The sequence below is a fragment of the Bufo bufo genome, chromosome 5 (genome assembly GCF_905171765.1).
Source record: "Bufo bufo chromosome 5, aBufBuf1.1, whole genome shotgun sequence".
Lineage (NCBI taxonomy): Eukaryota > Metazoa > Chordata > Amphibia > Anura > Bufonidae > Bufo > Bufo bufo.
The window spans coordinates 85,660,635-85,683,764 of NC_053393.1; the positions used below are offsets into that span (position 1 = coordinate 85,660,635).

Genomic DNA, 23,130 nt, shown 5'->3' on the forward strand with positions numbered 1-23,130 from the left:
TTCCATTACAGTAGCATCAGGATTCTGTGAGATGGTAATGAGGAGAGGAAGCCATGTCAAACGTGATAGACTAATACCTGAGAGAGCCGCTGCAGACCTAATGAGACTGTCACTTTGTTAGACAAATTAGGCACCTACATAGGACGCATTGCATCCTGGCCTCAGTGATGATCTCAGCTCAAAAGCTCGTCTAGATGTGATGGGAAGTCTATCCCATGTCCTCTAGTGCAGATAACACATGGCCACGTCTAAAAATGATGACTTTGTGTTATGTGTATTTCAGTGCAATTTACCGATTTGGCAGCAATCATCAGAGGTAGATTTAGTGTGTTCTGCTGTAAAGATTAATTTCACAGTCATATAAAGTCGCTTTTCATATCTGCATGGAAAAACAATAAAATGAGGAGGTAAAGTTTGTGGTCTAATTACTTTTTTCCAGACACTCAGCAACCTTCACATGACTTGATGTCACCCATTCAGGAAAATAAGAGCAACCCAACCTGCCGTGTACAGGGTCACTCATTCATAACTCTACACTTGTAAGTTGAAGAACCAGTTTTTCCAGTCCCGGCACAGTCTATGTGTCCGCATGGAACTGGCTGATAAGATATGAGCTTCACTGTAGAAATAATTCCATATCATAGCTTTATGTTCCATATCAAGTAGAAGGCTTCTGCTGGCTTTTGTCTCCAGGCTTATGTTAGTTACATTTGAGTATAAAATGTCTTCATATTGATTAAAATACCAATATATAAAGCCAACTATATGAATAATTCATATTAAAGGGGTTGTCCGGGTTCAGAGCTGAACCCGGACATACCCAGATTTTCACCCCGGCAGCCCCCCTGACAAGAGCATCGGAGAAGTTCATGCTCCGATGCTCTCCTTTGCCCTGCTCTGAATCGCGCAGGGCAAAGGCATTTTGTGAAGTTACGGTGACGTACCGGGCTCTCCTTCAGGCTGCCAGGCGGAGGCTTCCTCCCAGCAGTGAGCCCGGTGACGTCACTGGCACTGATGGGTGGGCTTTAGTGCTGCCCTAGCCTGTAAAACGGCTAGTGCAGCGCTAAAGCCCGCCCATCAGAGCCGGTGATGTCACCGAACACACTGCTGGGCGGAAGCCTCCGCCCGGCAGTGTGTTATAGTAAATAATAGAGCCCTTGCCCTGTGAGATCCAGCACAGGGCAAGTAAGAGCATCGGAGAATGAACTGCTCCGATGCTCAAGTCAGGGGGAGGCTGCCTAAGTGAAATTATGGGTATGTCTGGGTTCAGCTCTGAACCCGGACAAGCCCTTTAATGATTAAATTGTTTAAATGATTTTCTGAGTGTTTAATAAGATAGGTCATCAGTATCTGATCTGCAGGGTCCAACACTGGACACCCCCTCTGATCAGCTGTTTGAAGAGACCAAGCACAGCGCTGTCCATTGTATAGTGGCTGTGCTTGGTAATGCAGCTCAGCCCTATTCACTTGAATGGGATTAAGCTGTACATAGGTCATGTGACCAACAAATGTGATGTCACTGGGAACAGCAACAGCTGATTGGCCAGGGTGCCAGACACAACAGCAGTGACTACGATCAGGACCCGCACTGTTTCTACTACACGGTAAGAGCTGAAGGACATGTGATGATGTCACTGTTGTGTGATCAGTGCAGGATGGGGCGGAGCTCAGCAGTGGTAGGGAGAAGTGGTGGTGAAGGGCATGTGATGATGTCACTGTTGTGTGATCAGTGCAGGATGGGGCGGAGCTCAGCAGTGGTAGGGAGAAGTGGTGGTGAAGGACATGTGATGATGTCACTGTTGTGTGATCAGTGAAAGAAGGGATAGAGCTAGCTCAGCAGTCCGGAGAAGAAATGGCGGTTAAGGACCTGTGATGACATCATGAGACATCAAGGGGAGCTTTCTGTGGAGAAGCCATGTGTTCAGTGTGAGTCAGAGAAATGCGAGGATTGTAGCTCTCTCCTCTTATACCTCCTCCTTGTAATATCCTCTGATATCATATAATAACAGCCTGATCATGCTGGAGTTGTAGTCCCCTCCTCTTACTGTATACATCACCCTTGTAATGTCCTTTGCCATCACAAAATAATGCCTTGGACATGCTGGGAGTTGTAGTTCTCTTCTCTTATACCTCCTCCCAGTAATGTCCTCGTATATCATATAACAGCCTGGCCATACTGGGAGTTGTAGTTCTCTCTTCCTTTACAGTAACTCCTCCCTGTAATGTCCTCTGATATCATATATTAATGGCTTGGACAAGTAGTTCTCTCCTCCTATACCTACTCCCTGTAATGTCCTGTCCTCTGATGTCACATAATAAAAGCCTGACCATGATGGAAGTTGTAATTCTCTCTTCTTATACCTCCTCTCTGTAATGTCCTCTGATATCATATAATAACAGTCTGGACATACTGGGAATTGTAGTCCTCTCCTGTTATACCTCACCCCTGTAATGTCCTCTGCCATCACAAAACAATGGCCCAGACATGCTGGGAGTTGTAGTTGTCTCTGACTGAGTTTTGAAGTGTTGTCACTGCTGTATGGGACCTATTAAGAGATTCTTTTAATAAAGGGGTTGTCCACCTTTTTCCAGCGCGGCTGGACTTACGGAGGTAATCATACTTAGCTGATCGCTGCCGCTTGGTTTTTGCCCCATCACTCCAATCCCTGCTCTGCTGGTTCCAGGACCCCCTGCATCAACATCCATTTTGACATAGGGCATATGACTGCTGCAGTCAATGACTGGCCCCAGCGGTCATGCTGCACAGGAGAGGGTTGCAGGGAAGTTAAAGGGGAAGGGTGGGTGGGGGACGGACGGTCATTTCTAGTTACACCCCTGTAAAGCAGAAATACTAGTTAGGTTTTCCTCCTTGTTCTCAGAGCTCACAAGGGAGTATATATGTTACTAGAACCAGCCAACAATCCAGAATATCTGATAATCTGGCGCCTATTAAGTTTCATCGACTTAAAGAGGTATTCCCATCTTGGACACTATGGGCATATCGCTAGGACATGCCCCCAATGTCTGATAGGTTCGGGTCCCACCTTTGGGACACGCACATATCCTTAGGTCTGCGCAAGTGCAGATTTAAAATGCCCTCCTAATAAGTGCTCCTGTTAAAAGCTGCACAAGTACTAGCACTCCCAGCATCCTATGAACTTCATGTAACATGCCCTTATCCCTATTCCCAGTGTGGGTCAGTGCTATATAGTCAATACCCCTGCTTGAGGACAGGCAAAAGGACCTTACCCAATACTAGGTAAAACCCTGCTTGCTGAGGGTTTCCACCAAACAAACCAATACATCTTACAGAATTTTACTGGGCATCATTCATACCAGAGGCGGCATTTATTTGGTCAGATAGAGCAATTATTTTTATTTTTTCCCCCCTTTACTTATTTATTAATTAATTATTTTTTTTGGGGGGGGGGGGGTATCTGGGTACATGTATGTCCAGCTAAAATTACAATGTTGCTTGTTTTGTCATTTTTTATTATTTTTTTCCATGATGCTGCTGTTAGGTGAACCTTCCCTTTAAGGTCGGCAGGAAAGGTGAAGCACCGCAGACATAAAAGTGACTGAGAGAGGGCATGAAAGGAGTGTCCTGGGCGGTGCAGGAGGAGGGCTGCTGTCACACTCACTGCCATATATACACTGCTGCTGCTGCTTCCAACTTCAAGTCAGTCAGCTGCTACTTTCAGCACCAAGGACAGCATCTTCCTCTTCCTCCTCCTCAGCAGCACAGACACCATGGCAGAGACTCACCTTCAAGGAGTGGAAATCTCAGCCACACAGTTCCTGGAAATCTGGCGTCATTATGATACAGATGGTGAATATCCTCTACTCTTTACGCTGTAACCATTTCACTGCCAGAGGGAAGAGCAATGCCCTGGCACAGAAAGGGTTAAAGCTCTCCTTTTGCAGGCTGACCCCCTTCCTGGTGACCTCTCCCAAGTTTAGTTGTCTCTTGCAGTGCGCTGGAGCCGATCTCATTGTGTGTTGGTCTCTTGTTTGCAGGCAATGGGTTCATTGAAGGGAAAGAGCTGCAGAACTTTATACAGGAGCTCCAGCAAGCCAGGAAGAAAGCTGGACTGGTATGTGCCCCTTTCCTTCCGATAATGCCGTCTCTGTCACTGATTCTGAATGTATTTTAGTCTGATCTGACAGAAGCTGCAAAACGCATCGATGCCTATTGTCAGCCTCCAACTCGAAATCGATTTAAGTTGAACTGCGGCATCTACTTAAAGTATCACTTGTCACTGGCATCCATCCTCTAGAGCCCGCCGCCGGGAAACCTAAGAGAAGCCTTGAGCTCTGAACTCATTACTAGTAGACGTCCGACTAAAGGACAAAAGATTTCTTAAAAAAAAATAATAATTCTGTTGGTTACCGGATGTAGACAATACAGATTCTAGAATGACCAGGAGGGCTGGGGGAAGGGGGGGGGGGGGGTGATCCCTGTGACACAGTATTTATAGCTGTGGCTTCTGATGCAGTGTAAATCTGCAGAGAGCATTAGCGTGACTTCCAGTGACGGCGGTGTGGACTGGTGTCACCTGTACCTCTGTGGAGAACAGGAAAGGTTTGCACTGAAATTACCTTAAATTAATTAGGACTTATTGATTCATTACTCGTCAGGGAGGATTGGAACTGCAGGGTTCGTTTCTAGTTACAGGATATTTTATTTGCCTAGTTGCTAATATACTTTATTTAGTAAAAAAAAAAATCTACTTTGTGTTGTTTATTGCTGGCTGGTATTTATGTCATTTCTTTGGAATTTTATATAAGAAAGATAGTTGATAGAAAGATCTAGAATAGATAGATAGATAAAAGATAGATAGATATTAGATAGATAAATAGATAAACCATAGATATTAGATAGAAAGTAGATAGACAGACATATACATGATAGATAGATAGATAGATAGATAGTAAATATACATACTAGATAGATAGACAGTAAATAGACAGACAGATAGATAGATACATACGTACTAGATAGATAGATAGATAGATAGATAGATAGATAGATAGATAGATAGATAGATAGATAGATAGATAGATAGCTTCTTGGTGCATACAAGGTTAACACCAGGAGTTTTGTAAAGATTTCCCTTCAGTCAGTAAAGTTCTATTACATTATGTATGATATTAGTTTCTCCAGTACTGATTTTGGGAAGGTCTAGGGGTGGGGGGAGACGATATTTATTTAGATATTTAGAACAATTCATATATCCTGGCCTCCCTATCCATGCTTCTGTGAAAGTATAAACAACCCCCCGTCCGTCCGTCTGCGGCCATGTCGCTGGGGGGTATTGCGGCACACACTATATTGTAACAATTAGAAATGCTGAATTATTTGTTGCCCTGTAATACAGCATGCAGACAGTACTCTGACAGGTAACCATATGTAAGTATTCTTTTTACTTTCCAGTATTTGCCTCGGCTCCTTCTGTTCACCAAATAACACACTGATCAGGGAATATAAGTGACTTCCAAAAACTCCTACAAAGTCATTGAGTCCGACTTATGGACATGTTTATTGAACTAGATGGCAATTATGTTCATTTAGGTCCTAGCGGCGTGATTCACTGATGCATATTACAGATCACATCTATTCAGATGTCAGGCAGATAGGCGGGTGACCTTGGTGTCCAGGATGTACGGCCCTCATTCTCTCTTATTAGCATGGTTTATTGCTCTGCTCCTGTAGTGGATCCATTGTAGATGAAATATTCTATCAAAAGCGACCGTAACATGGTGTAATGAGCCAAATGATGATTGCTCCCCATCTGTAGGGTACAAACAGCTCCTCCAATTCTTTATTTGTTGTTTTTAGATCAGATCGGTCATAGCACAATGTGCTCAGTAGCCCCATGGAGGTCACCAAGTGTCCTCCATCTCCTCCTCACTCTCTCCGTCATGTCTCAGCCACCTGCATTGCTTTTGTACCCAGCAGAGGTGGTGGAAGTATATTGAAGTTGTCTAGTGTGTTTATTCCACACATAATGGAATAAAACTAACAGCCCTCATCTGTCATCATGATAAAATTAGTAATCTCCCGATCCCATCACTTGTTCTTATTTCACCTGGCATGATCTATTAACCTTTGCCATAAAGTCTTTTTCACTCATCTTTTTCTTGTAGTTCATTGGTGTCTGTTGTGTAGACATATTTTGTCATTGTTTTTCCTCATAATTTCTCTACCTTTCCATTTTCTTACATTTCTTTCTCCCCGTGTTCCCTCCTATCCCATCTTCTTGCATCCTCCCCTCTTTTCCTTCTGTTTTCCATAATCTTCTCGATTCTCCACCTTCCTTACCCTTCCCTTATATACTCTCCACTTCTTGTCTTCTTGGTCTCCACAACCTTTCTCGCCCTGGTCCTACCTTCCTTTACCATGGGTGTCCTTCCTCCTCTTCTCCCCTTGTATTTACTCTTTTCCCATCTCTTCCCATCTCTTCCCCTCTTCCTCCCACTCATTTTACCCAATGCATGCCTCTTTTCGTCTTCCATCCTACCTCTTTTCATCCTTCCTTCCATTCCAATCACTGATCACCTCTATCCTTACCATCCCCTTTTTATTTTAAACCCTCCTTCTTTTAATTCTATTCTCTTCTCTTTCCCTCCTCCTTTCTTTAATCCCCTCTCTCTCCGTTCCCCCTTTTTCCATTTCATTTCTATATTCACTTCTTCCCTCTTTTCTTCTGCCAGACTTTCCTCTTTCCTGTCCCCTTTAATTTCCATCCCCATCTCGATTTCTATCAGCCTCTTCTTCTGCCAGCCTCTCTTCTTTTTTTCTCCTTCAATTTGCCTTCCTATCTTTTTATGTCCTCCCCCTCTTCTTCCCTCATTCTCTTTTCCACTCTTCTCTTTTACTTCCATCTTTTACTTCATCGTCTTCTCTTCCTGTGCTTGCTCTCCTTTTTTTCCTGCTCTTCCTTCCTCCCATTCAGTCCCCTATGCTTCCCCTTCCTTCTCCCAATCACTTCTCCCCTTTCCGCTTATCTTTTATCCAATTGTCTTCACATACTGAATACAAAAGGTTGTTCAATATAAATATGATGACTAGAAATTGTCTTTATTTTTGGAGACCTTTTGACTATGCACTCTAGTCACCATAGGACTAAGGACAGACAGTCCAAGACAAAATACATGTTAAATCAGCAGTGCAAAAAATGCAGCATTTAAGGATAAGTTTCCATCTTCTTGCAATGAAAACACATTATTATATCAATCATTCCTATAAAAATCTCGGTGTCGTGCTGTACTTGGGGACTTGACACAAGCACCACTTATAGTATGGTTGCTGCACTTACAATTTCTTCAGAACATCGGCTCTTAGGAAGGAGTCTTCAGGTAGCCATTAATTATTGGTGTTTTATCCTTTATACTCACGATTGGCTGTGACAATTTCTTGACCTTTCAGAACAAAACTTCATCAGCAATTTCTCTTATCAGATGAAAAATACCAAAGGACAGTCACTCCCCTGAAATGTGGTGTACGGATTAAGCCATGGGTGGACTGAGAGTGATCTGGGTCCTATATTAACCACCATGATACTCGACTTCAGTCAATAAAATGTATTCTATATTCAAGAGCTAAATGATGAAGGAGCTAGGAGCCCCATCTGGTCATGGGGCCTTGAGCTTTGCCCTAATAGTTGCCACTGCCAGTTTATAATGTACATTTTGAAGGAGCTTTCCAGGTTCCTAATACTCATGACCTATCATCAGGATAGGTCATGATTATCTGATGGGTGAGAGTCCAACACCCAGCATCACGGACTGTTCCCTACTGCCACCAGCGCTGTAGCTAGCACTTTAAATGGAGTCGGAAGCGCAGCTCAACTCCAGTTAACTTCAGTGGGTAACCCAACATGGCCCCTACACTTCGAATGGAGCTGTGCTTCCAGCTCCTTTCATAAATCTAGTCCTAGTGCTGGTAGCAAATAGATGATCAGTGAGGGTGCCAGCTGTCAAACCTATATTGATGACCTATTCTGAGGATAAATTACCTATTCTGAGCATAAGTCATCAATACTAATAGTCCAGAAAACCCCTTTAAAATTTCCAAGTGTTACTAAATAGGACTTACAGCTCTTTGTATGGAGAGATTTATAAAGCTCCCATTGTATTCCGTTTGAAATGTGTATGCAGAAAGCTCCCCCTAGTAGTCACTTCAGAATTGTATCTTTCCACTCTTTATAATGCGAGTCAGTGGATTTGGAGCTGTGTAACAGATGCACTGTGCTCTTACTCTTGTAAAGGTATATTATGAAGTTTGATGATTTACAACCTAAAAACTAAATAATGGCCACAGTGCGATAATAACAGGTTAATTCAGCATTCCTAAGCTTGGACCAGTTCCTACAATATTTGATACTAGCAGAAGGACCCGGCTTGGAACGGGTATATTTCATCTATTTCATTTCATGTTTGTGTGTGTCGTTAAAAGATATCGACAGTATCCTCTATAACAGTGACATCTACAGCACCCTGCCCTTTTAACAGTGACCTCCACAGCGGCCTGCCCCCTTAACAGTAACATCCACAATGCCCTCCCCTTTAACAGTGACTTCCACAGCGGCCGCCCCTTTATTAATGACCTCGACAGTACCCCGTCTTGTTAACAGTGATTTCCACAATAACCCGCCCCCTTAACAGTGACCTCCACAGAGCTCCGTTCCCTTAACACTGGCCTTCATAGCGGACCCTCCCCTTAACTGTGACCTCTACCGTTCCGTGCCCCCTTAACAGAGACTTCCACAGCGCCCGAACCTTTAACAGTGACCTCCACAGTGGCCGGCCCTTTATTAGGGACCTCCACAGTACCCTATCTCCTTAACAGTGATTTCCACAACACACTGTCCCCTTAACTGTGACCTCCACAGCAGCCTGCCCCTAGGGTGACCAGAGGTCCAGTTTTAGGACAGACAGTCCAGATTTCAGACTCCCTGTCCTCCATCCGGCGCAGGGGCTGGACGGACACAGGGATGTCCTTTTGAACAGCTCACTCTCAGACAGCAGCACTGTGTTGTCTGAGCATGAGCTGCAGGGAGAAAGTCATGCTGCTGAAAAGTTTATTTTTACCATAATTTTTTAAATCCCTGTCGGCTGCGGAGTGGGAGGGGGCGTGGCTTAGTGAGACCTGGGGGGGGTTTAAGTCCTTCTTTTGAGGGTGGCCTGAATGGCCACCCTACCTGCCCCCTGAACTGTGACCTCCACAGCACTCCGCTCCCTTAACAGTGTCATCCACAGTGCCCTGCCCCTTTAAAACTGACCTACAGCAGTTAAGAAAAATGGCTCGGTTGTTATAGAAACCAGGTTTAAAACTGTGTGTATGTGGAGACTAAGGGCCTGCAAGTTTCTATTGGCTGATAAGGGTCATGTGACCAGGCTTCTATTGGCTAATGCATTTTTTGGGAATATCTCAGGAACGGTACGTGCTAGAGAGACGAGACCCGGTCTAAAACCTTCCCGCACACCTGATGTACCTGTGTGCCAAATTTCGTGATTGTAAATGCGACGGTGCGGATTCCTTTAGCGGACATACATACATACACACACACACATACATACACACATACAATCAGCTCTATATATTATATTGAAACGTGTCAGGTTTACTCATATAGCATGGTACCGCTAATAAACCTACAGTAAATTAATCCTGAATTGTCTGGTGGCTAAATAAAAAACACCCTCATTAATAACATAGTACCCCACAATATGCTCATCAGTCACCAAGAGGATGGATGTGTATACTGTAGATGACTTGTATTGATGTCTATTGCATTGAGGGGTTTGGGAAAATAGTTCTCTAGGAGTAGGCTATGAGCTTGTCGTGGACCTCCATTAAGCCATGTGAAAACCTCATTGGCCTGGTGTGAGTAATAACATGGACTCATATAAGCTACATCTTATGCACTCCAGAGAAATTCACAATCATTTCTTGTTTTATAGGAATTATCGGATAAAATGAAAGCCTTTGTGGAGGAATATGGACAGAACAGTGATGCAAAGATTGGCATAGTAGAGGTAAGATCCCGTCTCTTTCACTGATGTCCTATGCAGTTAATGACTTGCTCACATATCTTCGGCTAAGCAGCTGCAAAGGTGCAGGAGAAATTGTATGGTATGAAATAGTGACTCCATTTGTGAAGAAAATGAACAGTGCTCAAGAAAATTAGCAAGGAGCAGTATAAAGAAGCCTAGTCATTATCTTGCTTTGTGTGAGTTCTCTGAGGAAAAGCTTTTGTGCTTCTCCATATGGAAAGACGACTTAACTTAGAGCATAGTAACCTGACTCTGAATGGAGGCCCAAGTCCAAACAATCGGATGCTGAACAATATTTCTTATCTGAGAGAATTTTAATTCAATTTTGATCTTATTTGCTCTCAATGGAAACTCATTTAAGTATATTATAAAAGTTAAAAATATATATATATACATTGAGAAAAAACAGCCCTAGAGTAACATTTATAAAATTCCCCAAATCCCCACTCCAGATAGGTTTTGTATTGTAAATTATGGAGCAGAAGAAGGTCGACTCTTGCTTTGGGATTCTGCACTTCGAGGGAACCTGTGCCAGGGCTCCTCATGAAGTTGCTCGCCCCTATGAATAGCCAAGAGTATCATAGTGTGATGTGAACATGTTACGCATCGCCATATGAGTACCAGTTTAGGAGCAAATGGCAGTGGTGCATTTGAGCACAAGAATCACCCCAAGGTAACAAACACAGATGAACCTAAATCTTAGATTTTCTGTATGGTACCAGCACAGAAAAAATGTGGCATTAATTGGTTCGGATTCAAATGACTCGGAGACCAAACATGACCTCAAAAAGGTTAACAGGGTAGGGATAGGCTAAAAGCAAAAAAATATAAAATAATGTAAAAAAATATATTAATCACCTTCTCCAATGTATCACCCCTGACACTGCGCTAGTCCCTAGTGCTCTGCTGGCTCAGATAGTCACTGGTTGAGGAGGGTCACCATTGCAGCCAATAATTGTCTGAGTGGGTAGTCCATGCCATTTGCTGTAGGTAGGTCAGCTGTCTAAGCCTGCCACTGCCCTGCCCCACCCGCTGGTCATGATACCTGCGCTACTCACTATGCTGCTGCCTCCATGCTTCTGCCTTGTGCTGCCTTGTGCTCCAGCCTCAGTCACCTTAGGGTCCATTCACACGTCCGCAAAATCTGTCCGCATCCGTTCCGCAATTTTGCGGAACAGGTGCGGACCCATTCATTTTCAATGGGGCCGCAAAAGATGCGGACAGCACACAGTGTGCTGTCCGCATCCGCACTTCCATTGCGCGGCCCCGCAAAAAAATAGAACATGTCCTATTCTTGTCTGCAAAACACTTGCGGACGTGTGAATGGACCCTTAGAGTGAGCACACACTCACTTCTAGTCTCCATGCTAATCCTTCCCTGGCCAATGGCTGGGGGTCCATGGGAATTTAAGGCACCCTCTCCAGCTTAAGGTGCCTGAGCTTAGGCTCCCTGGTAACCAGAAAAGGTGATGTGAAGTCTAGTGCCTCTGCGATTTATCTGCGTTTATACTGCGTTATCTCCTGCCTGTGTTCCTGATGTCCTAGCCTGCCCTGCTCTGCCTGTGTACTCCTGCACTTTCTAGTCAAGTTTAGTTTTGTTTGTGTTTAGTTTACCCAGTCTGTATTTCTGCCAAACACTGAGTGTGCCCTGCCTGTGTCTGCATCCGGTGTCCTTCCTGGACCTCAAAACCAGCATTCAAATTTAAGTGACTGTTCAGATTATACCTGTGTTTTTGGTGTGCTTTTGTTATTTTAGAGGTAGAGGTCTAGTTGATAACCTGCAGCAAAGTCTAGATCCCTGTACCGGAGTTAAAGGGTGAATAATGGGGAAGCACCATTATAATGCCCATAATGTTAGCCAAATTGGCTAGTTTACACAGTGGGTCCACATTCACTGATCCTTAACAGTTGTGTATCGAGGCCGGGATCAAAAAGCAGAGAGCTACAGGGTCTGGAGCAGCATCAGAACTACAGCAGTAGTGGATTGTGAGGTGAGTATTGATTTTAAATTGTACCTGTACCTGTTTTTTTTTTCAATATTCCCCTGGAAAACACTTTTAAGTTCTCCATGGTAAAGCTGAGTCTTTGCATCGTCTATTCTCTCTGGTTTTCTTATGCTAATGATTAAACACATGGGCAGGGGCTGTTAACATGAGTAGTTGAGGCAGGTAGTAGTTAGAGGCTAACCAGACTATAGAGATATTCCCCTGACCTCAAAATAGAGACACATAATAGGATTTGTCAAGTGCAATTAGCCTATCTGTTGAGGAACTGGAGAGTTTTCTTTCATTGTGCAGAGTAAGGGCTCTTTCACACGAGCGGATGCTATGCGGGTAATCTGCTGCATTAAAAGAGAGCCAAGCCCCGTTCCGGACAGCAGAGACACGGAGAATTAACATGATTGATAATGCTCCGTGCCTCTCTGTGACATTTTTACTACAAAATCACAGTGACAACTTTATCTCACTGTGATTTTGTAGTAAAAAGATCACAGAGAGGCAGAGAGCATTATCAATCATGTCAATTCTCCGTGTCTCTGCTGTCCAGAACGGGGCTTGGCTCTCTTTCACGCAGTGGATTCCACGCAGGGCATGGCCTATCCCGGAAAACCCCTTTAAGGTAATTAAGCTGATAACAATACTAGATTCTAGATTTGCTGGTTAAGTCACCAAAGGTGTGTCACGGTGTGGTTCACTGTGACAGTTTTGGCCTTGTTGGCTGGCAGCATGCCCTCTCATGTACTGGCTGCAGGCTGTCTCCTGTGTATGCTGGTTGCTTGGGGCTGCGTGCTGGCTGCAATGTTTTGTGGGACTGCTGCCTGTGAATGTTTGATCTCCCCGTGTCTGCTTCTCTGTGCAGTTCTTATCACTGTTGCCGTGCAGGCTGGCTGCAGGTTCCCTCGCGTACTGGCTGCAGGCTTACACCTGTGTATGAATGGTTGCTTGGGACTGCATGCTGGCTGCGGTGTAGTGTGTGAACTTTGGCCTGTGTTTGTGGATTCCTGTGGCTGCATCTCTGTGGCTCATGTCTCTGTTCACTTCCCTGTTCATGCAGGCTCCCCTCCCTGTTTGGTTCTGATGGGGTTGACTTCCCCTGGTCCGTTCCTGGGTGTGGCTTATCAGGTGCCCTCATTATCCAACTATATCTACCTGTGAGCTGTGAGGCTTGGGGTCAGTCTATCTTCTGTCCTGTGCCTTACTGGGTGTAGCCCCTTGCTGCTGACCCAGTTTTTTTTTTTGCCATCTGCCCTTGTTTGTGGTGTCACCTGGTAATGCATTGTTGTTTTTGCCTTGTCTGTTCTCCTGCACCTGTTCTGTGATATTGATGTTTATGTTATCCACTCTGTTCCTTGTGTAGCCTAGCAGTGCTCTAACTGCGTCTGATAGCCTGGCAGTGCTAAACTGCTTCTGATCCTGTCCTATGCCCTGCCTGGCAGTGCCTACTGCTTCTGATCATTGTCTGTTCTTGTCTGCCTGTAGTTCCTTTCTGCTTCTCTTCCTTTCCCGTGTTTGTCCTGCCTCGTGAGAGGGCCCCTGGGTTCTCCGGAGGGAGGATCTCTAGTCTGTGTGCAGCTCTGCCTGAGACCGCCATGCTTCTATTCCGCTTGGGGTCCAGGCATCTGCTTCTGTGCTGTTTCCTGTTCGTCTTGTCTGTTCCATTTTCTGTGGTTGCTTGGGTTCCAGTTTTGTTGTTTTTCCGCTGGTGGTTTCACCAGCCTCTGGTTCTCTGCAGGTAGGGGCCAAGTGTACCGGGACCTTCCTGGAGGTGCGACCAGTGAGCCTTCGGCCCAGTTCATCCCCACCACCAGGGGCTCTGTGAAGAACGGGGCTCACTGGCTCTCCACTCTCTGGGTTTTGCCTCTGGTCTGTCGGTGCACTTGGTTCTGTGGTAGTGCTACCACTATTGCCTAACCTGCTTATTGTCATATGCTTTTATTACACTTGTAATAAAGTTCTCTGTGGGTCCTTGGTCTGTTTTGCCTGTGTCCTGTTTGCATGACGTCCTGGAGGTCTGCCTTGGGCCTCTGGCACATGACAAGGTGGAGCTTTACTTACAGGAAAATGATACTGATGCTAGAGAACCTCCATCCAGCGCTCATTATGTTGATATAAAAGGTCACACTGTCCCACCACAGTACCAGAGAATCCTTTGGTGGTCCCAGGCTCTAGCACGATATAATACAAATACAATAGGCACCCAAAAGTCCAGCAGAAGACAACCTCATTTGGGCGACTTGTAGCTTATCGCTTGTCACTGGAGTTGACTCATAATTAACCCATTAGAACTTATTGATGGCATGTTCAACAACATAGATTATGATGCACTTACAAGCGGACATGTACACAATGGCTTACCTTCCATGGAGGTAGACCACGTGACTTATACAGGGCCCATGGGTCATTTTCATGCACTAGAGGAATTCAGTGCAAAAATATTATTTCTGCATTTATTGCAGTCAATGGTAACTGTATAAATTCCTTTGCACTGAGCTCCTACTAGTGGTGGCTGCAGGCGGGCATTTTTATAATATATATATATAATCTGAAGGGAAGCGGTGAGTTAGAGCTTTATGGAGAGATGTATCAATGTATTCTTGCCAGTTGTCTAAATGTTCAGAATAAGCTCCATATTTCTGAAACACCTGTCCCACTTTTTCCAACATAGATTTCGAATAAAGTGGTTAAGGCCAAGGGCAACTTTTTTTTACATAATTTTTTTTTTAATTAAAGTTTCTTCTGCTTAATAATAAAAAAAAATCATCAGAAATGTGGGGTGGGATGTTGCGCTTTGAGTTCTGCATTGCGTAGAAATGATTGAAGCACACGTACTGGGAAGCTGGATGCGACGGGGGGCCCATACTAAGTTTTCTATGGAACCTCTGCATAGGGCTCGTTCACATTATTTTAGTGCCAAATTAACGGAACGGAACAGATCCCATTGACTATAATGGAATCCGTTCATTTTCCATTTGGGAGAACATTTTTTTAGCTGATCTGAACGAGCCCATAGAAAAAAGGTGGATACTGATATCCTTAGGTGGGCCAAATTTAAGGAGCCCCGGTCTTACACTTTAGATGTATTACAGTACATGTATTCTATGAGAAGAAAATAGAGTGCAGCATGCAGATAGTGACGGGAGGCTTGTAATCACTGGTTAATAACCTCGGGCTTATGGCGTATGGCATGCGGCTCCTTGCGCCTTCATTTGCGGCTCGCAGGGGAGCGCTCCGGCCAGCTCTTACTATCTAGGCTGCGCTGCTGCACAGCCTAGTATCTCTTCTTATAAGAGAACATGGCGTGTTCCGCGCTCGGCGCGCGCTCTGTTCTCTCCGGCCAGACAGTGGAGATGGAGGGAGGGAGGGATGGAGGGAGGGAGTCCCTCCCTCCTATGACGCGGCCGCCACTGAGCCCAAAGAAAAGAGCGGGCTCTGAAGCTGCCCGCACCACTGCCACCAATGAATGGGCGGCTGATTAAAGCAGGAGGAGGGATGGGGGAGGGAATAAACTGCTGCGCCGTCTGAGCTAGTGAGATCGGTGAACAGCAGCAACCTCCTCCTCCCCCTGAGTGTCCGGTCCTCCGCCCCCGGAGTCAGTATGCATTAGTGCACTGAGCAGCCAGCATAGCAGGTACCCCACCCCCACACAGTGCAAGAGTAGCCTGCCTCAAAATAGAGGCAGGCAAAAAACATATGTATCAGGCAGCCAGTAAGATTGGGGTTAATGTGACTCATTAGCCCCAATCTTGCGATTGCAATGTTTTAAACATGATGGGGGTCATTTATTTTTAATGTCAGGCTGGGCACATGCTTTTGGACTGGACCCCATGTGCCTCACATTAATAGTAAGTGACCCCCAAAGTACCATCTCACATAATTGGTTTCAAACCCCCGCTGGTGACAGATAAAGCAACAACTCAAATTGAGATGATTACTTACTGACTTACTGATGATTCTTACTGACACACGTTAGGATACTTTCACACTAGCGTTTTTTGCTGGATCCGGTAGGGTCTAGCAAAAACGCTTCCGTTTGAACGGATCCGGTTGTATTATCTTTAACATATTTTTAACATAGCAAGCACGGCTCCATCATTAACTCCACTGAAAGTCAATGGGGGACAGATCCATTTTCTACTGTGCCAGAGAAAACGTCCCCATTGACTTGCATTGGGGGTCATGACGGATCCGTCTTGCGGCGCATCCCAGGACGGAAAGAAAACCGCAGCATGCTGCGATTTTCTCTCCGGTCTGGGAAACCCACTGAACGGAACGGAATGTATTTTGGAGCATTCCGTTCTGTTTTGTCCCTATTGACAATGAATGGTGACAAGACTGAAGCTTTTGTTTCCGGTATTGAGAACCTATGAAGGAAATCAATACCGAAAAACATTAACGCTAGTGTGAATTGCCTCGAGTAGCAATGACTGAATTGAAACACATTGTGAAAAACAAAGATTGCCAGAAGTCTCACTAAAGCTGTCTACACTACAGGTAGGAAAGGTGGTTTAAATACACTTTAAAATGTTTGAAAACTCAGTTGCAGTAATCCTGTCGTGTGCACGCATGTTTGTGTAAATGTATAGCTTGTGGCTCCTGGCAGTCATACGTTTTTTTTTCTCTGGCTCTTTGTGTCTGTAAGGTTGGCCACCCCTGGCGTATGGGAACGTTATCAGGCACACACGGTCAGGGGACTGGAACTAACGATTTGGAAGCAAGTCCATTAATGTAGTTATACGTTCCAAGCTGGAACACATGACAAATCCTTTTTGTGTTTTTTCGGTCTATTTTGCGTTCCACATTGGGATGCTATCACGCACATCCGGTGACTGGAATTGACACTTTAGATATGAGTCCTGCTGCATTCCACAATGGAGCTCTATGACGAACATCCAGTCGGGTGACCATAACTGACATCCCGTGGAGGAGCTTCTGATTTTGGTGGACCTGGGTCCCTAATGGTGACATTACTGCGATATCTTTTTGTATATAAGTAAGTGCATTTGTGTTCAATACGTTAGCTTTTTACTCCTGATAAAGGGCTTCTCCGATAACCCTAAAACCCGTTGTAAAATCCTGTTTGCCCCGGATGGAAAAGTCCTGAGTACATCCTTGGATCATGGAGGGATCTATATTATTTACGCGAACCCAGCGGGTGAGGTTGGGTAACAAGTGCCATAAACATATTTTGCTTATCCCCCTCTCGAATTGAGTCCATCACATGCCCTATCTCATTGACCCAACCTGTGGATGAATACAAGCGCCTCTACTATTTGTTGTGCTTGTTAGTGACTTGTGAGGCTTGAAATACATTGATATAGTAACATATGTCATTGCACTGTATAACGAGGATGTAAAGATCTATGATCCAGAAGTCATTACATCTAGAACCTGATGAGAGACACTTTCCCCCTCTGTTATTGCACCTGCTAATAATGAGTGTTCTGTAGATACATCTCAATGAAGTCTTAGGTTTCTGTGGTTTCTAAGGATGTAATATGAAAAAGAAGGTCATCATTGATTGTGGCCACTCAATGACCCAAAGAGCAAGAGGGTTCTGCAGGTGGTTGGTCTGTGTCAGCAAACATCCAGGCCAAAATCCAGGAATGGGATCGTAAAAAACCATAGGAAAATTTCGAAGATGTAGCTGGGGCCAGCCTCTTCACGGGGACATAATGTCTAAGGGTTAGAAATAGGTTGCTCTTCTGGTGCTTCATATTACCTCTGTACAGTGCAATGCTAATTAAAGGTCCAGGCAAGACTGGCACACTGTGTTAGGCCTAGAGTAAGGTCTGAGGGGTTCTTCCTTTCCTGTTTTTTACTTACCTGGGTCACATCTCACCCCTCGGGCCCTACACTGAGCATAACACAGTATATAGGTTTTAACCAGCATTTTCCTTTAAATGATTAAGGCCCTTAGATTAATTGCTAAATATACATTTACGTCAAAGTGCGGCCCTCTGCAGTCTTTGTTTCTGGGCTGTAGTTCATGCAGCCAACCTCCAGAATGACCATGTCTGCAGTGAAGACCATTGACCTGCCTGTAATAGTGGGGTACATCGGGGGCTGAAGCTGTAATAAACACTTATCATTAAGCGGCTTATTGTGTTGTTTATAGTCCCCTTGTCAGCTCTTATGATATGTCTGCGTTGTTTTAGACGCGGGTCTTAATAAGTCCTATATCTGACGGTAGATCCGCTGAAGTTATTAAGAGGTGCCAGCCTCTACATAACTTCGGCAAATACAGCGCCAGTCTAAATGTAAGGGTACTTTTTACACTAGTGTCAAGGAACTCCGGCAGGCTGTTCCGGTGGGTGAACAGCCTGTCGGATCCGTGCTGCCGCTAGTGCACGCGTGCCCCCGGACTACCACTCCAGCCCCATTGACTATAATGGGGGTGGGCTGGAGTTCCGGCAGCCGGAATAAAAGTACGACATGATAGGAGCATATCCATACAGAGTCTGAGATGTTAAGCACTAATTGGACAGTGTCAGTGTGGCCAGGGATAGGGACCTTATTGACAAAGAGGTGGTAAAACCCAGTAGTCAATTTATTCGTACATTTCCAGGAGGAATAATGGAACACAGCGGGTGTGGATCCACTGGGCTACTGAACAGATTTGACTTAGGGCTACTTCTAAGGGAGTTGTCGAAGTGTTTCCCTTAGTCTTCACCCTTGAACCCCTGTATGTGGATCTGGACTCCACTGCAGGGGAAACACCAGGCTGTTACCTCTTGAAGAACTCTCTGTTCAGTGACAGCAGACCCAGGAGGGCCTAGAGACACTGATGCGTGGCACCACGGGGACAGACAAGAGCAAGGTCAAAGGACAAGCCAAGGTCGGAGCAGGCATGGTCCATTCAATCCAGTAAATAAACAGAAGGTCAGGGCAGGGGCACAGGGTTAATACAGAAGTAAGGCAAGAGTCAGGGCATGTAGCACTGGGTCTAACCGGTAAACAGGCAGACATTGGGCAGAGGAAGTCAGGATAATACAATAGTTCACCTTCACAGGACTAGACAAACCAAGGGGAAGGTGCCTTAAAAAACCCAGGACAGGCCTACATTGGCTGGGGACAGAATAGGCCGCCTGCCACACAGTAGTGTGGGAGGGGTAAGTACGCGGGAACAGACCACTGGCATTACAATTAATAAATAAGATGCTTTTTAAGGCATGGAAGAAAAACTTAAAGTGGTTGTTCAGCTTTTACATATTGATGACCTGTCCTCAGGATAGGTCACCAGTATCAGATTGGTGGGGCTCCGACACCCAGGACTCACACAAGCAGTCATTTGCAGAAACATAGTGGATGGAACCAGATGAAGAAACCTCCGTCCACTGCGTAGTGGCCATGCCTGTGGGCTGCATCTCAGCTCCCATCCTCAGGGTAGGTCATCAATATCTGAAAGCTGAATAACTCCGCTAAGGGGATTGGTTTTGGTGGTTGCAGCTTTTTGTATACAGAGAATGCAGTTTTTGTGTTGTCCATTAATTAGCTTTGATTTATGAAAACTTCTCCCCATTTAAGACCTGTCTGATTTTCCCAATGATGTGTGTGTGTAATGCTCCAGCACAAATCTTCTTGAAACCCGTCAATATTCTGTAAATGAGCGGGGCTTGCGGCTAAGCGCAGCACTGCGATAAATAAAAGGACTCAATGAGGGGCATGGAGTGGATTTTACAATCACGATCACTAAACTATTCTAAGAATGGTATAGGAATATAAAAGCAGTGCTCACAGATGCATTGCCACTCGTATTCTGTAATGTACACCGACACTGTAGTATTTAAAGGCTATGGACACCTTTGGGGGCAATTTTAGTATGATTGCATTTTACTCCATTTGGGCTAAAAAATCTTTTTTTTTTCAACTGGTCTTTATTAAAAATGTCAAATTATCAAACTGATAACAATATGGCTTAAATAAGTATTTATGAGGTCAGAAAATCAGGTATAAGAGCTACACATGAGCCATCAGGTGACGGGATTCAAAGAAAACACAATCTGACAGCTTACAAACAGACTGCTTTTTAACTTGTATCTTAGAAGCGGCTGGACATTTTTAATAAAGACCAATTGGAAAAATAATTTTTAGCCCAAAATGAGTAAAATGCAATCATAAAAAATTCCCCCAAAGGTGTACATAGCCTTTAATCACTTACCAAACAACAGCCCTACAAGTCATTACCAAATGCTATACGTACTATACGATAACCTGCTCTGTAACTAACAGGGTGCATACATACTGCATATTGAATACATATATACTGTATATGTTTATTGCGAGTTTCATGTATAATGTATAAGCTCATATTATAGCAATGTATTTATATGATATCTGTCCCTCCTGAAAAACATTACTTGTGTACCATATAATGTTATGCCTGCAAGCTATTATGAGGTTTCCTCTGGATCACATAAAACTGCCTCACATCTAACATAAATATGAGAAATAGAAAAAAGGGATATTTTAAAATATAACAAAAACTGTCATTCAGATTGATGGTTCCCTTACGAGTAGTTAAAGGGGTTATGCCATGATTGATGTGAAAAATGAAAATCAGACATCATATAGAACATGACGATACCTTTCTAACAAAGCTAGAACCAGCCCTGTACCTCACATGGATCCATAGATCTCCCCATCCATTGCTCTAATTGTTCTGCTAGATTTATTTTAGGCTGGCAGCTCAGGGGCTGTGCCCTTTATCAGGGGCTGTGCCCTTTATCAGGGGCTGTGCCCTTTATCAGGGGAAGTGCCCTTTCTGCCGTAGATCTTTCCCTGTAACTGCCATAGCTTCTAACAGAAGATATGGCTGATGGCAGTTGAAGATTTAAACTGAGTATGTGCGACCACCTCAATGAGGTGGACAAGAAATAAGAAAAAGAACAAACTGCAGGTGGCGCTATACAGATACATTTTATTAAATAGTTCAATGGCTATACAATTTTTTTTTATTTCATGCAATTACAAAAGTATTCGGATCCAGGTGCTGAAAATGTAGAATATATTTTGTGGCACAAGTGTAGACAATCCCTTATGGGCCATTTAAACTGCGCAATGTTCGGGCAGATTATCGCTAATAAGCGTTCATGCAGGCGCTCGTTAGCAATAATCTGCCTACGATAAGTGCCTACGATCACCCGATGAACAAGCGAAACTCTCGTTCATCGGGTAATAGTATTGATCATGCAGTCACCTAAATGATTGTTTGCAGGCAGCAGATCGTGGTGTCTAAACAGCCTCTGCTGCTGGCAAACAGTGATTCTGTAGGGGACAAGCGATGGCATTAGCGAGGATGGTAGGGGTAGTGATTGTGGCCCTGAGGGAGGTAGTAGTAGTTTCTAGTGGCAATCCCCACTCTGGTGCTCCCTAGGGCTGTGCAGTGACTGGAGGGTGCACACTTTCTTCCCTCAGGGCACACCCTGGTACTGGGGCTCCTGTCTGGTGGTAGTTGGGGTCCCTTGATGATGAGCAGTTGGCAGGATGCAAGGCAGAAGTGCAGATGCAGTGGCTAGTGGATGGACGGTGGAGTCAGTATCCAGGCTAGTTGGATGTAATGAATAAAATCTATCTTTACTAAACTGATGATAGATAAAGGCATGGTTCCAAGGTATATCACAGTGTATAGGCAGCTACAATAATGGTAGTTGTAGTACTCCCTGACTCACTCTCTCTAAATCACAGGCATGTAATTAGGTTCTTATTAACACCTTCTGCAATTCTGAGGTACAGATCTTAGACATGGATGACCAGTCCTTCTCAAGGTGTGGTAGGAGCTGGAAGCAATAGTGCTTCCCACAGCAGTAAAGTCTCTTAAGCTATAAATGAGCGAATACCTTACTGACGTTATCTTGCATAGCTTGAATGGTTCTGGACCTTCTATAGTGTGGTCTAAACAAGTATGGTCTCTTACCTTCAGGGGTACACAGTTAGTAGAGTTGCTCCTTTGGCAGCTGTAATCACAGAGACAGAGGTTCTCTGGACTTGGGCATGGTCTGCTGAAACTCTCACACACATGTCCTTCCTGTAGCTCTGCTGAGAGCCAGCCACACATTGCTGTTAGGGTGCTGCCACATGTTGCGGCTGTGCTGTTTTGGATGCTGCAAAAAAAATGCATAAGAAAAAACGGTTAAGGTGCGTTTTGTCCCAGCAAAGGGAGAGCAGACAGCAGACTACAATTACTTTAACTCTATTTTGTAATTAATGTAATTCAGTTTTTCCATGTGATTTGCATTTTTCCTTATACTGGAAAGAAAAACACCATAACCGCAGGGATGTTTTTGCAAAAGCAGCATGCGTTTTTTGGGAAACCACATGTGTTTTTAATGCGGTTTTTATCTGCGCCCAAAATGAAGCACAGCCGTAACGCTGCTGCACCATATACAGTATATGCAACACACATACACATAAATACACCATATATATACTACACACATACCACCCAACTTTTAAAAAGCCTAAGGAGCTAAACTATGGAATGGAAGCGCTGCCGCTGTAATTTTAACAACCGGATCTGGAGAACCTGAGGGAACTGTCTGAATCCCATGCCTGAATCTACCCCCATAGAGATGAGTGTTACTTATAAATATTCAAATTCGTGATATTTCGCGAATATTTGGGCGAATATTGGTCATAAATTTTATAGTAATAGAATATTTTCTTGATTGCGAAAATCGGCAATGTAATATTTTCATAAAGCGCGCGCAATACAGGCGTGGGTCACTGTTGCTACATTTTTCGAGCTGCTAGAAGTTTCCTGAGACTGGAGAAAACTGTCGGCACGGCAGAACATTACAATAGTTTTACATGCAGATAGAGTGCTCCAATATATTAGCGATTGCGCAAATCGGCAATTAATGATGCGCATATTTTTGCGCAATACGTGCAACTTCACATTTTAGCAGGTCTGACTGCATATTACTGATTGGTGCACTATGTATTGTTGTGACATCACAGCACTATGTCTGTAGCATGTATGTATGGACAGCAGAACCTATCACACTACCTAACACCCTGCTCTGCAACAGCTACAATATATCAGGATATAACCTACACTGACTATCTCCCACTAA

General features: G+C 44.3%; 1 protein-coding gene across 1 annotated transcript in view; it reads left to right on the plus strand.

Moving 5' to 3' along the window:
- Nucleotides 1–3,691: 3,691 nt before the first annotated feature.
- Nucleotides 3,692–23,130, plus strand: part of CALB1 (calbindin 1) — a 64,897-nt gene continuing 45,458 nt past the window's right edge. The window contains exons 1-3 of the mRNA XM_040433301.1: nt 3,692–3,829; nt 4,018–4,094; nt 9,967–10,041. Coding sequence (XP_040289235.1) covers nt 3,751–3,829; nt 4,018–4,094; nt 9,967–10,041 — 231 coding nt within the window. The 5' untranslated portion in view covers nt 3,692–3,750. The remainder of the gene's footprint in view (nt 3,830–4,017; nt 4,095–9,966; nt 10,042–23,130) is intronic.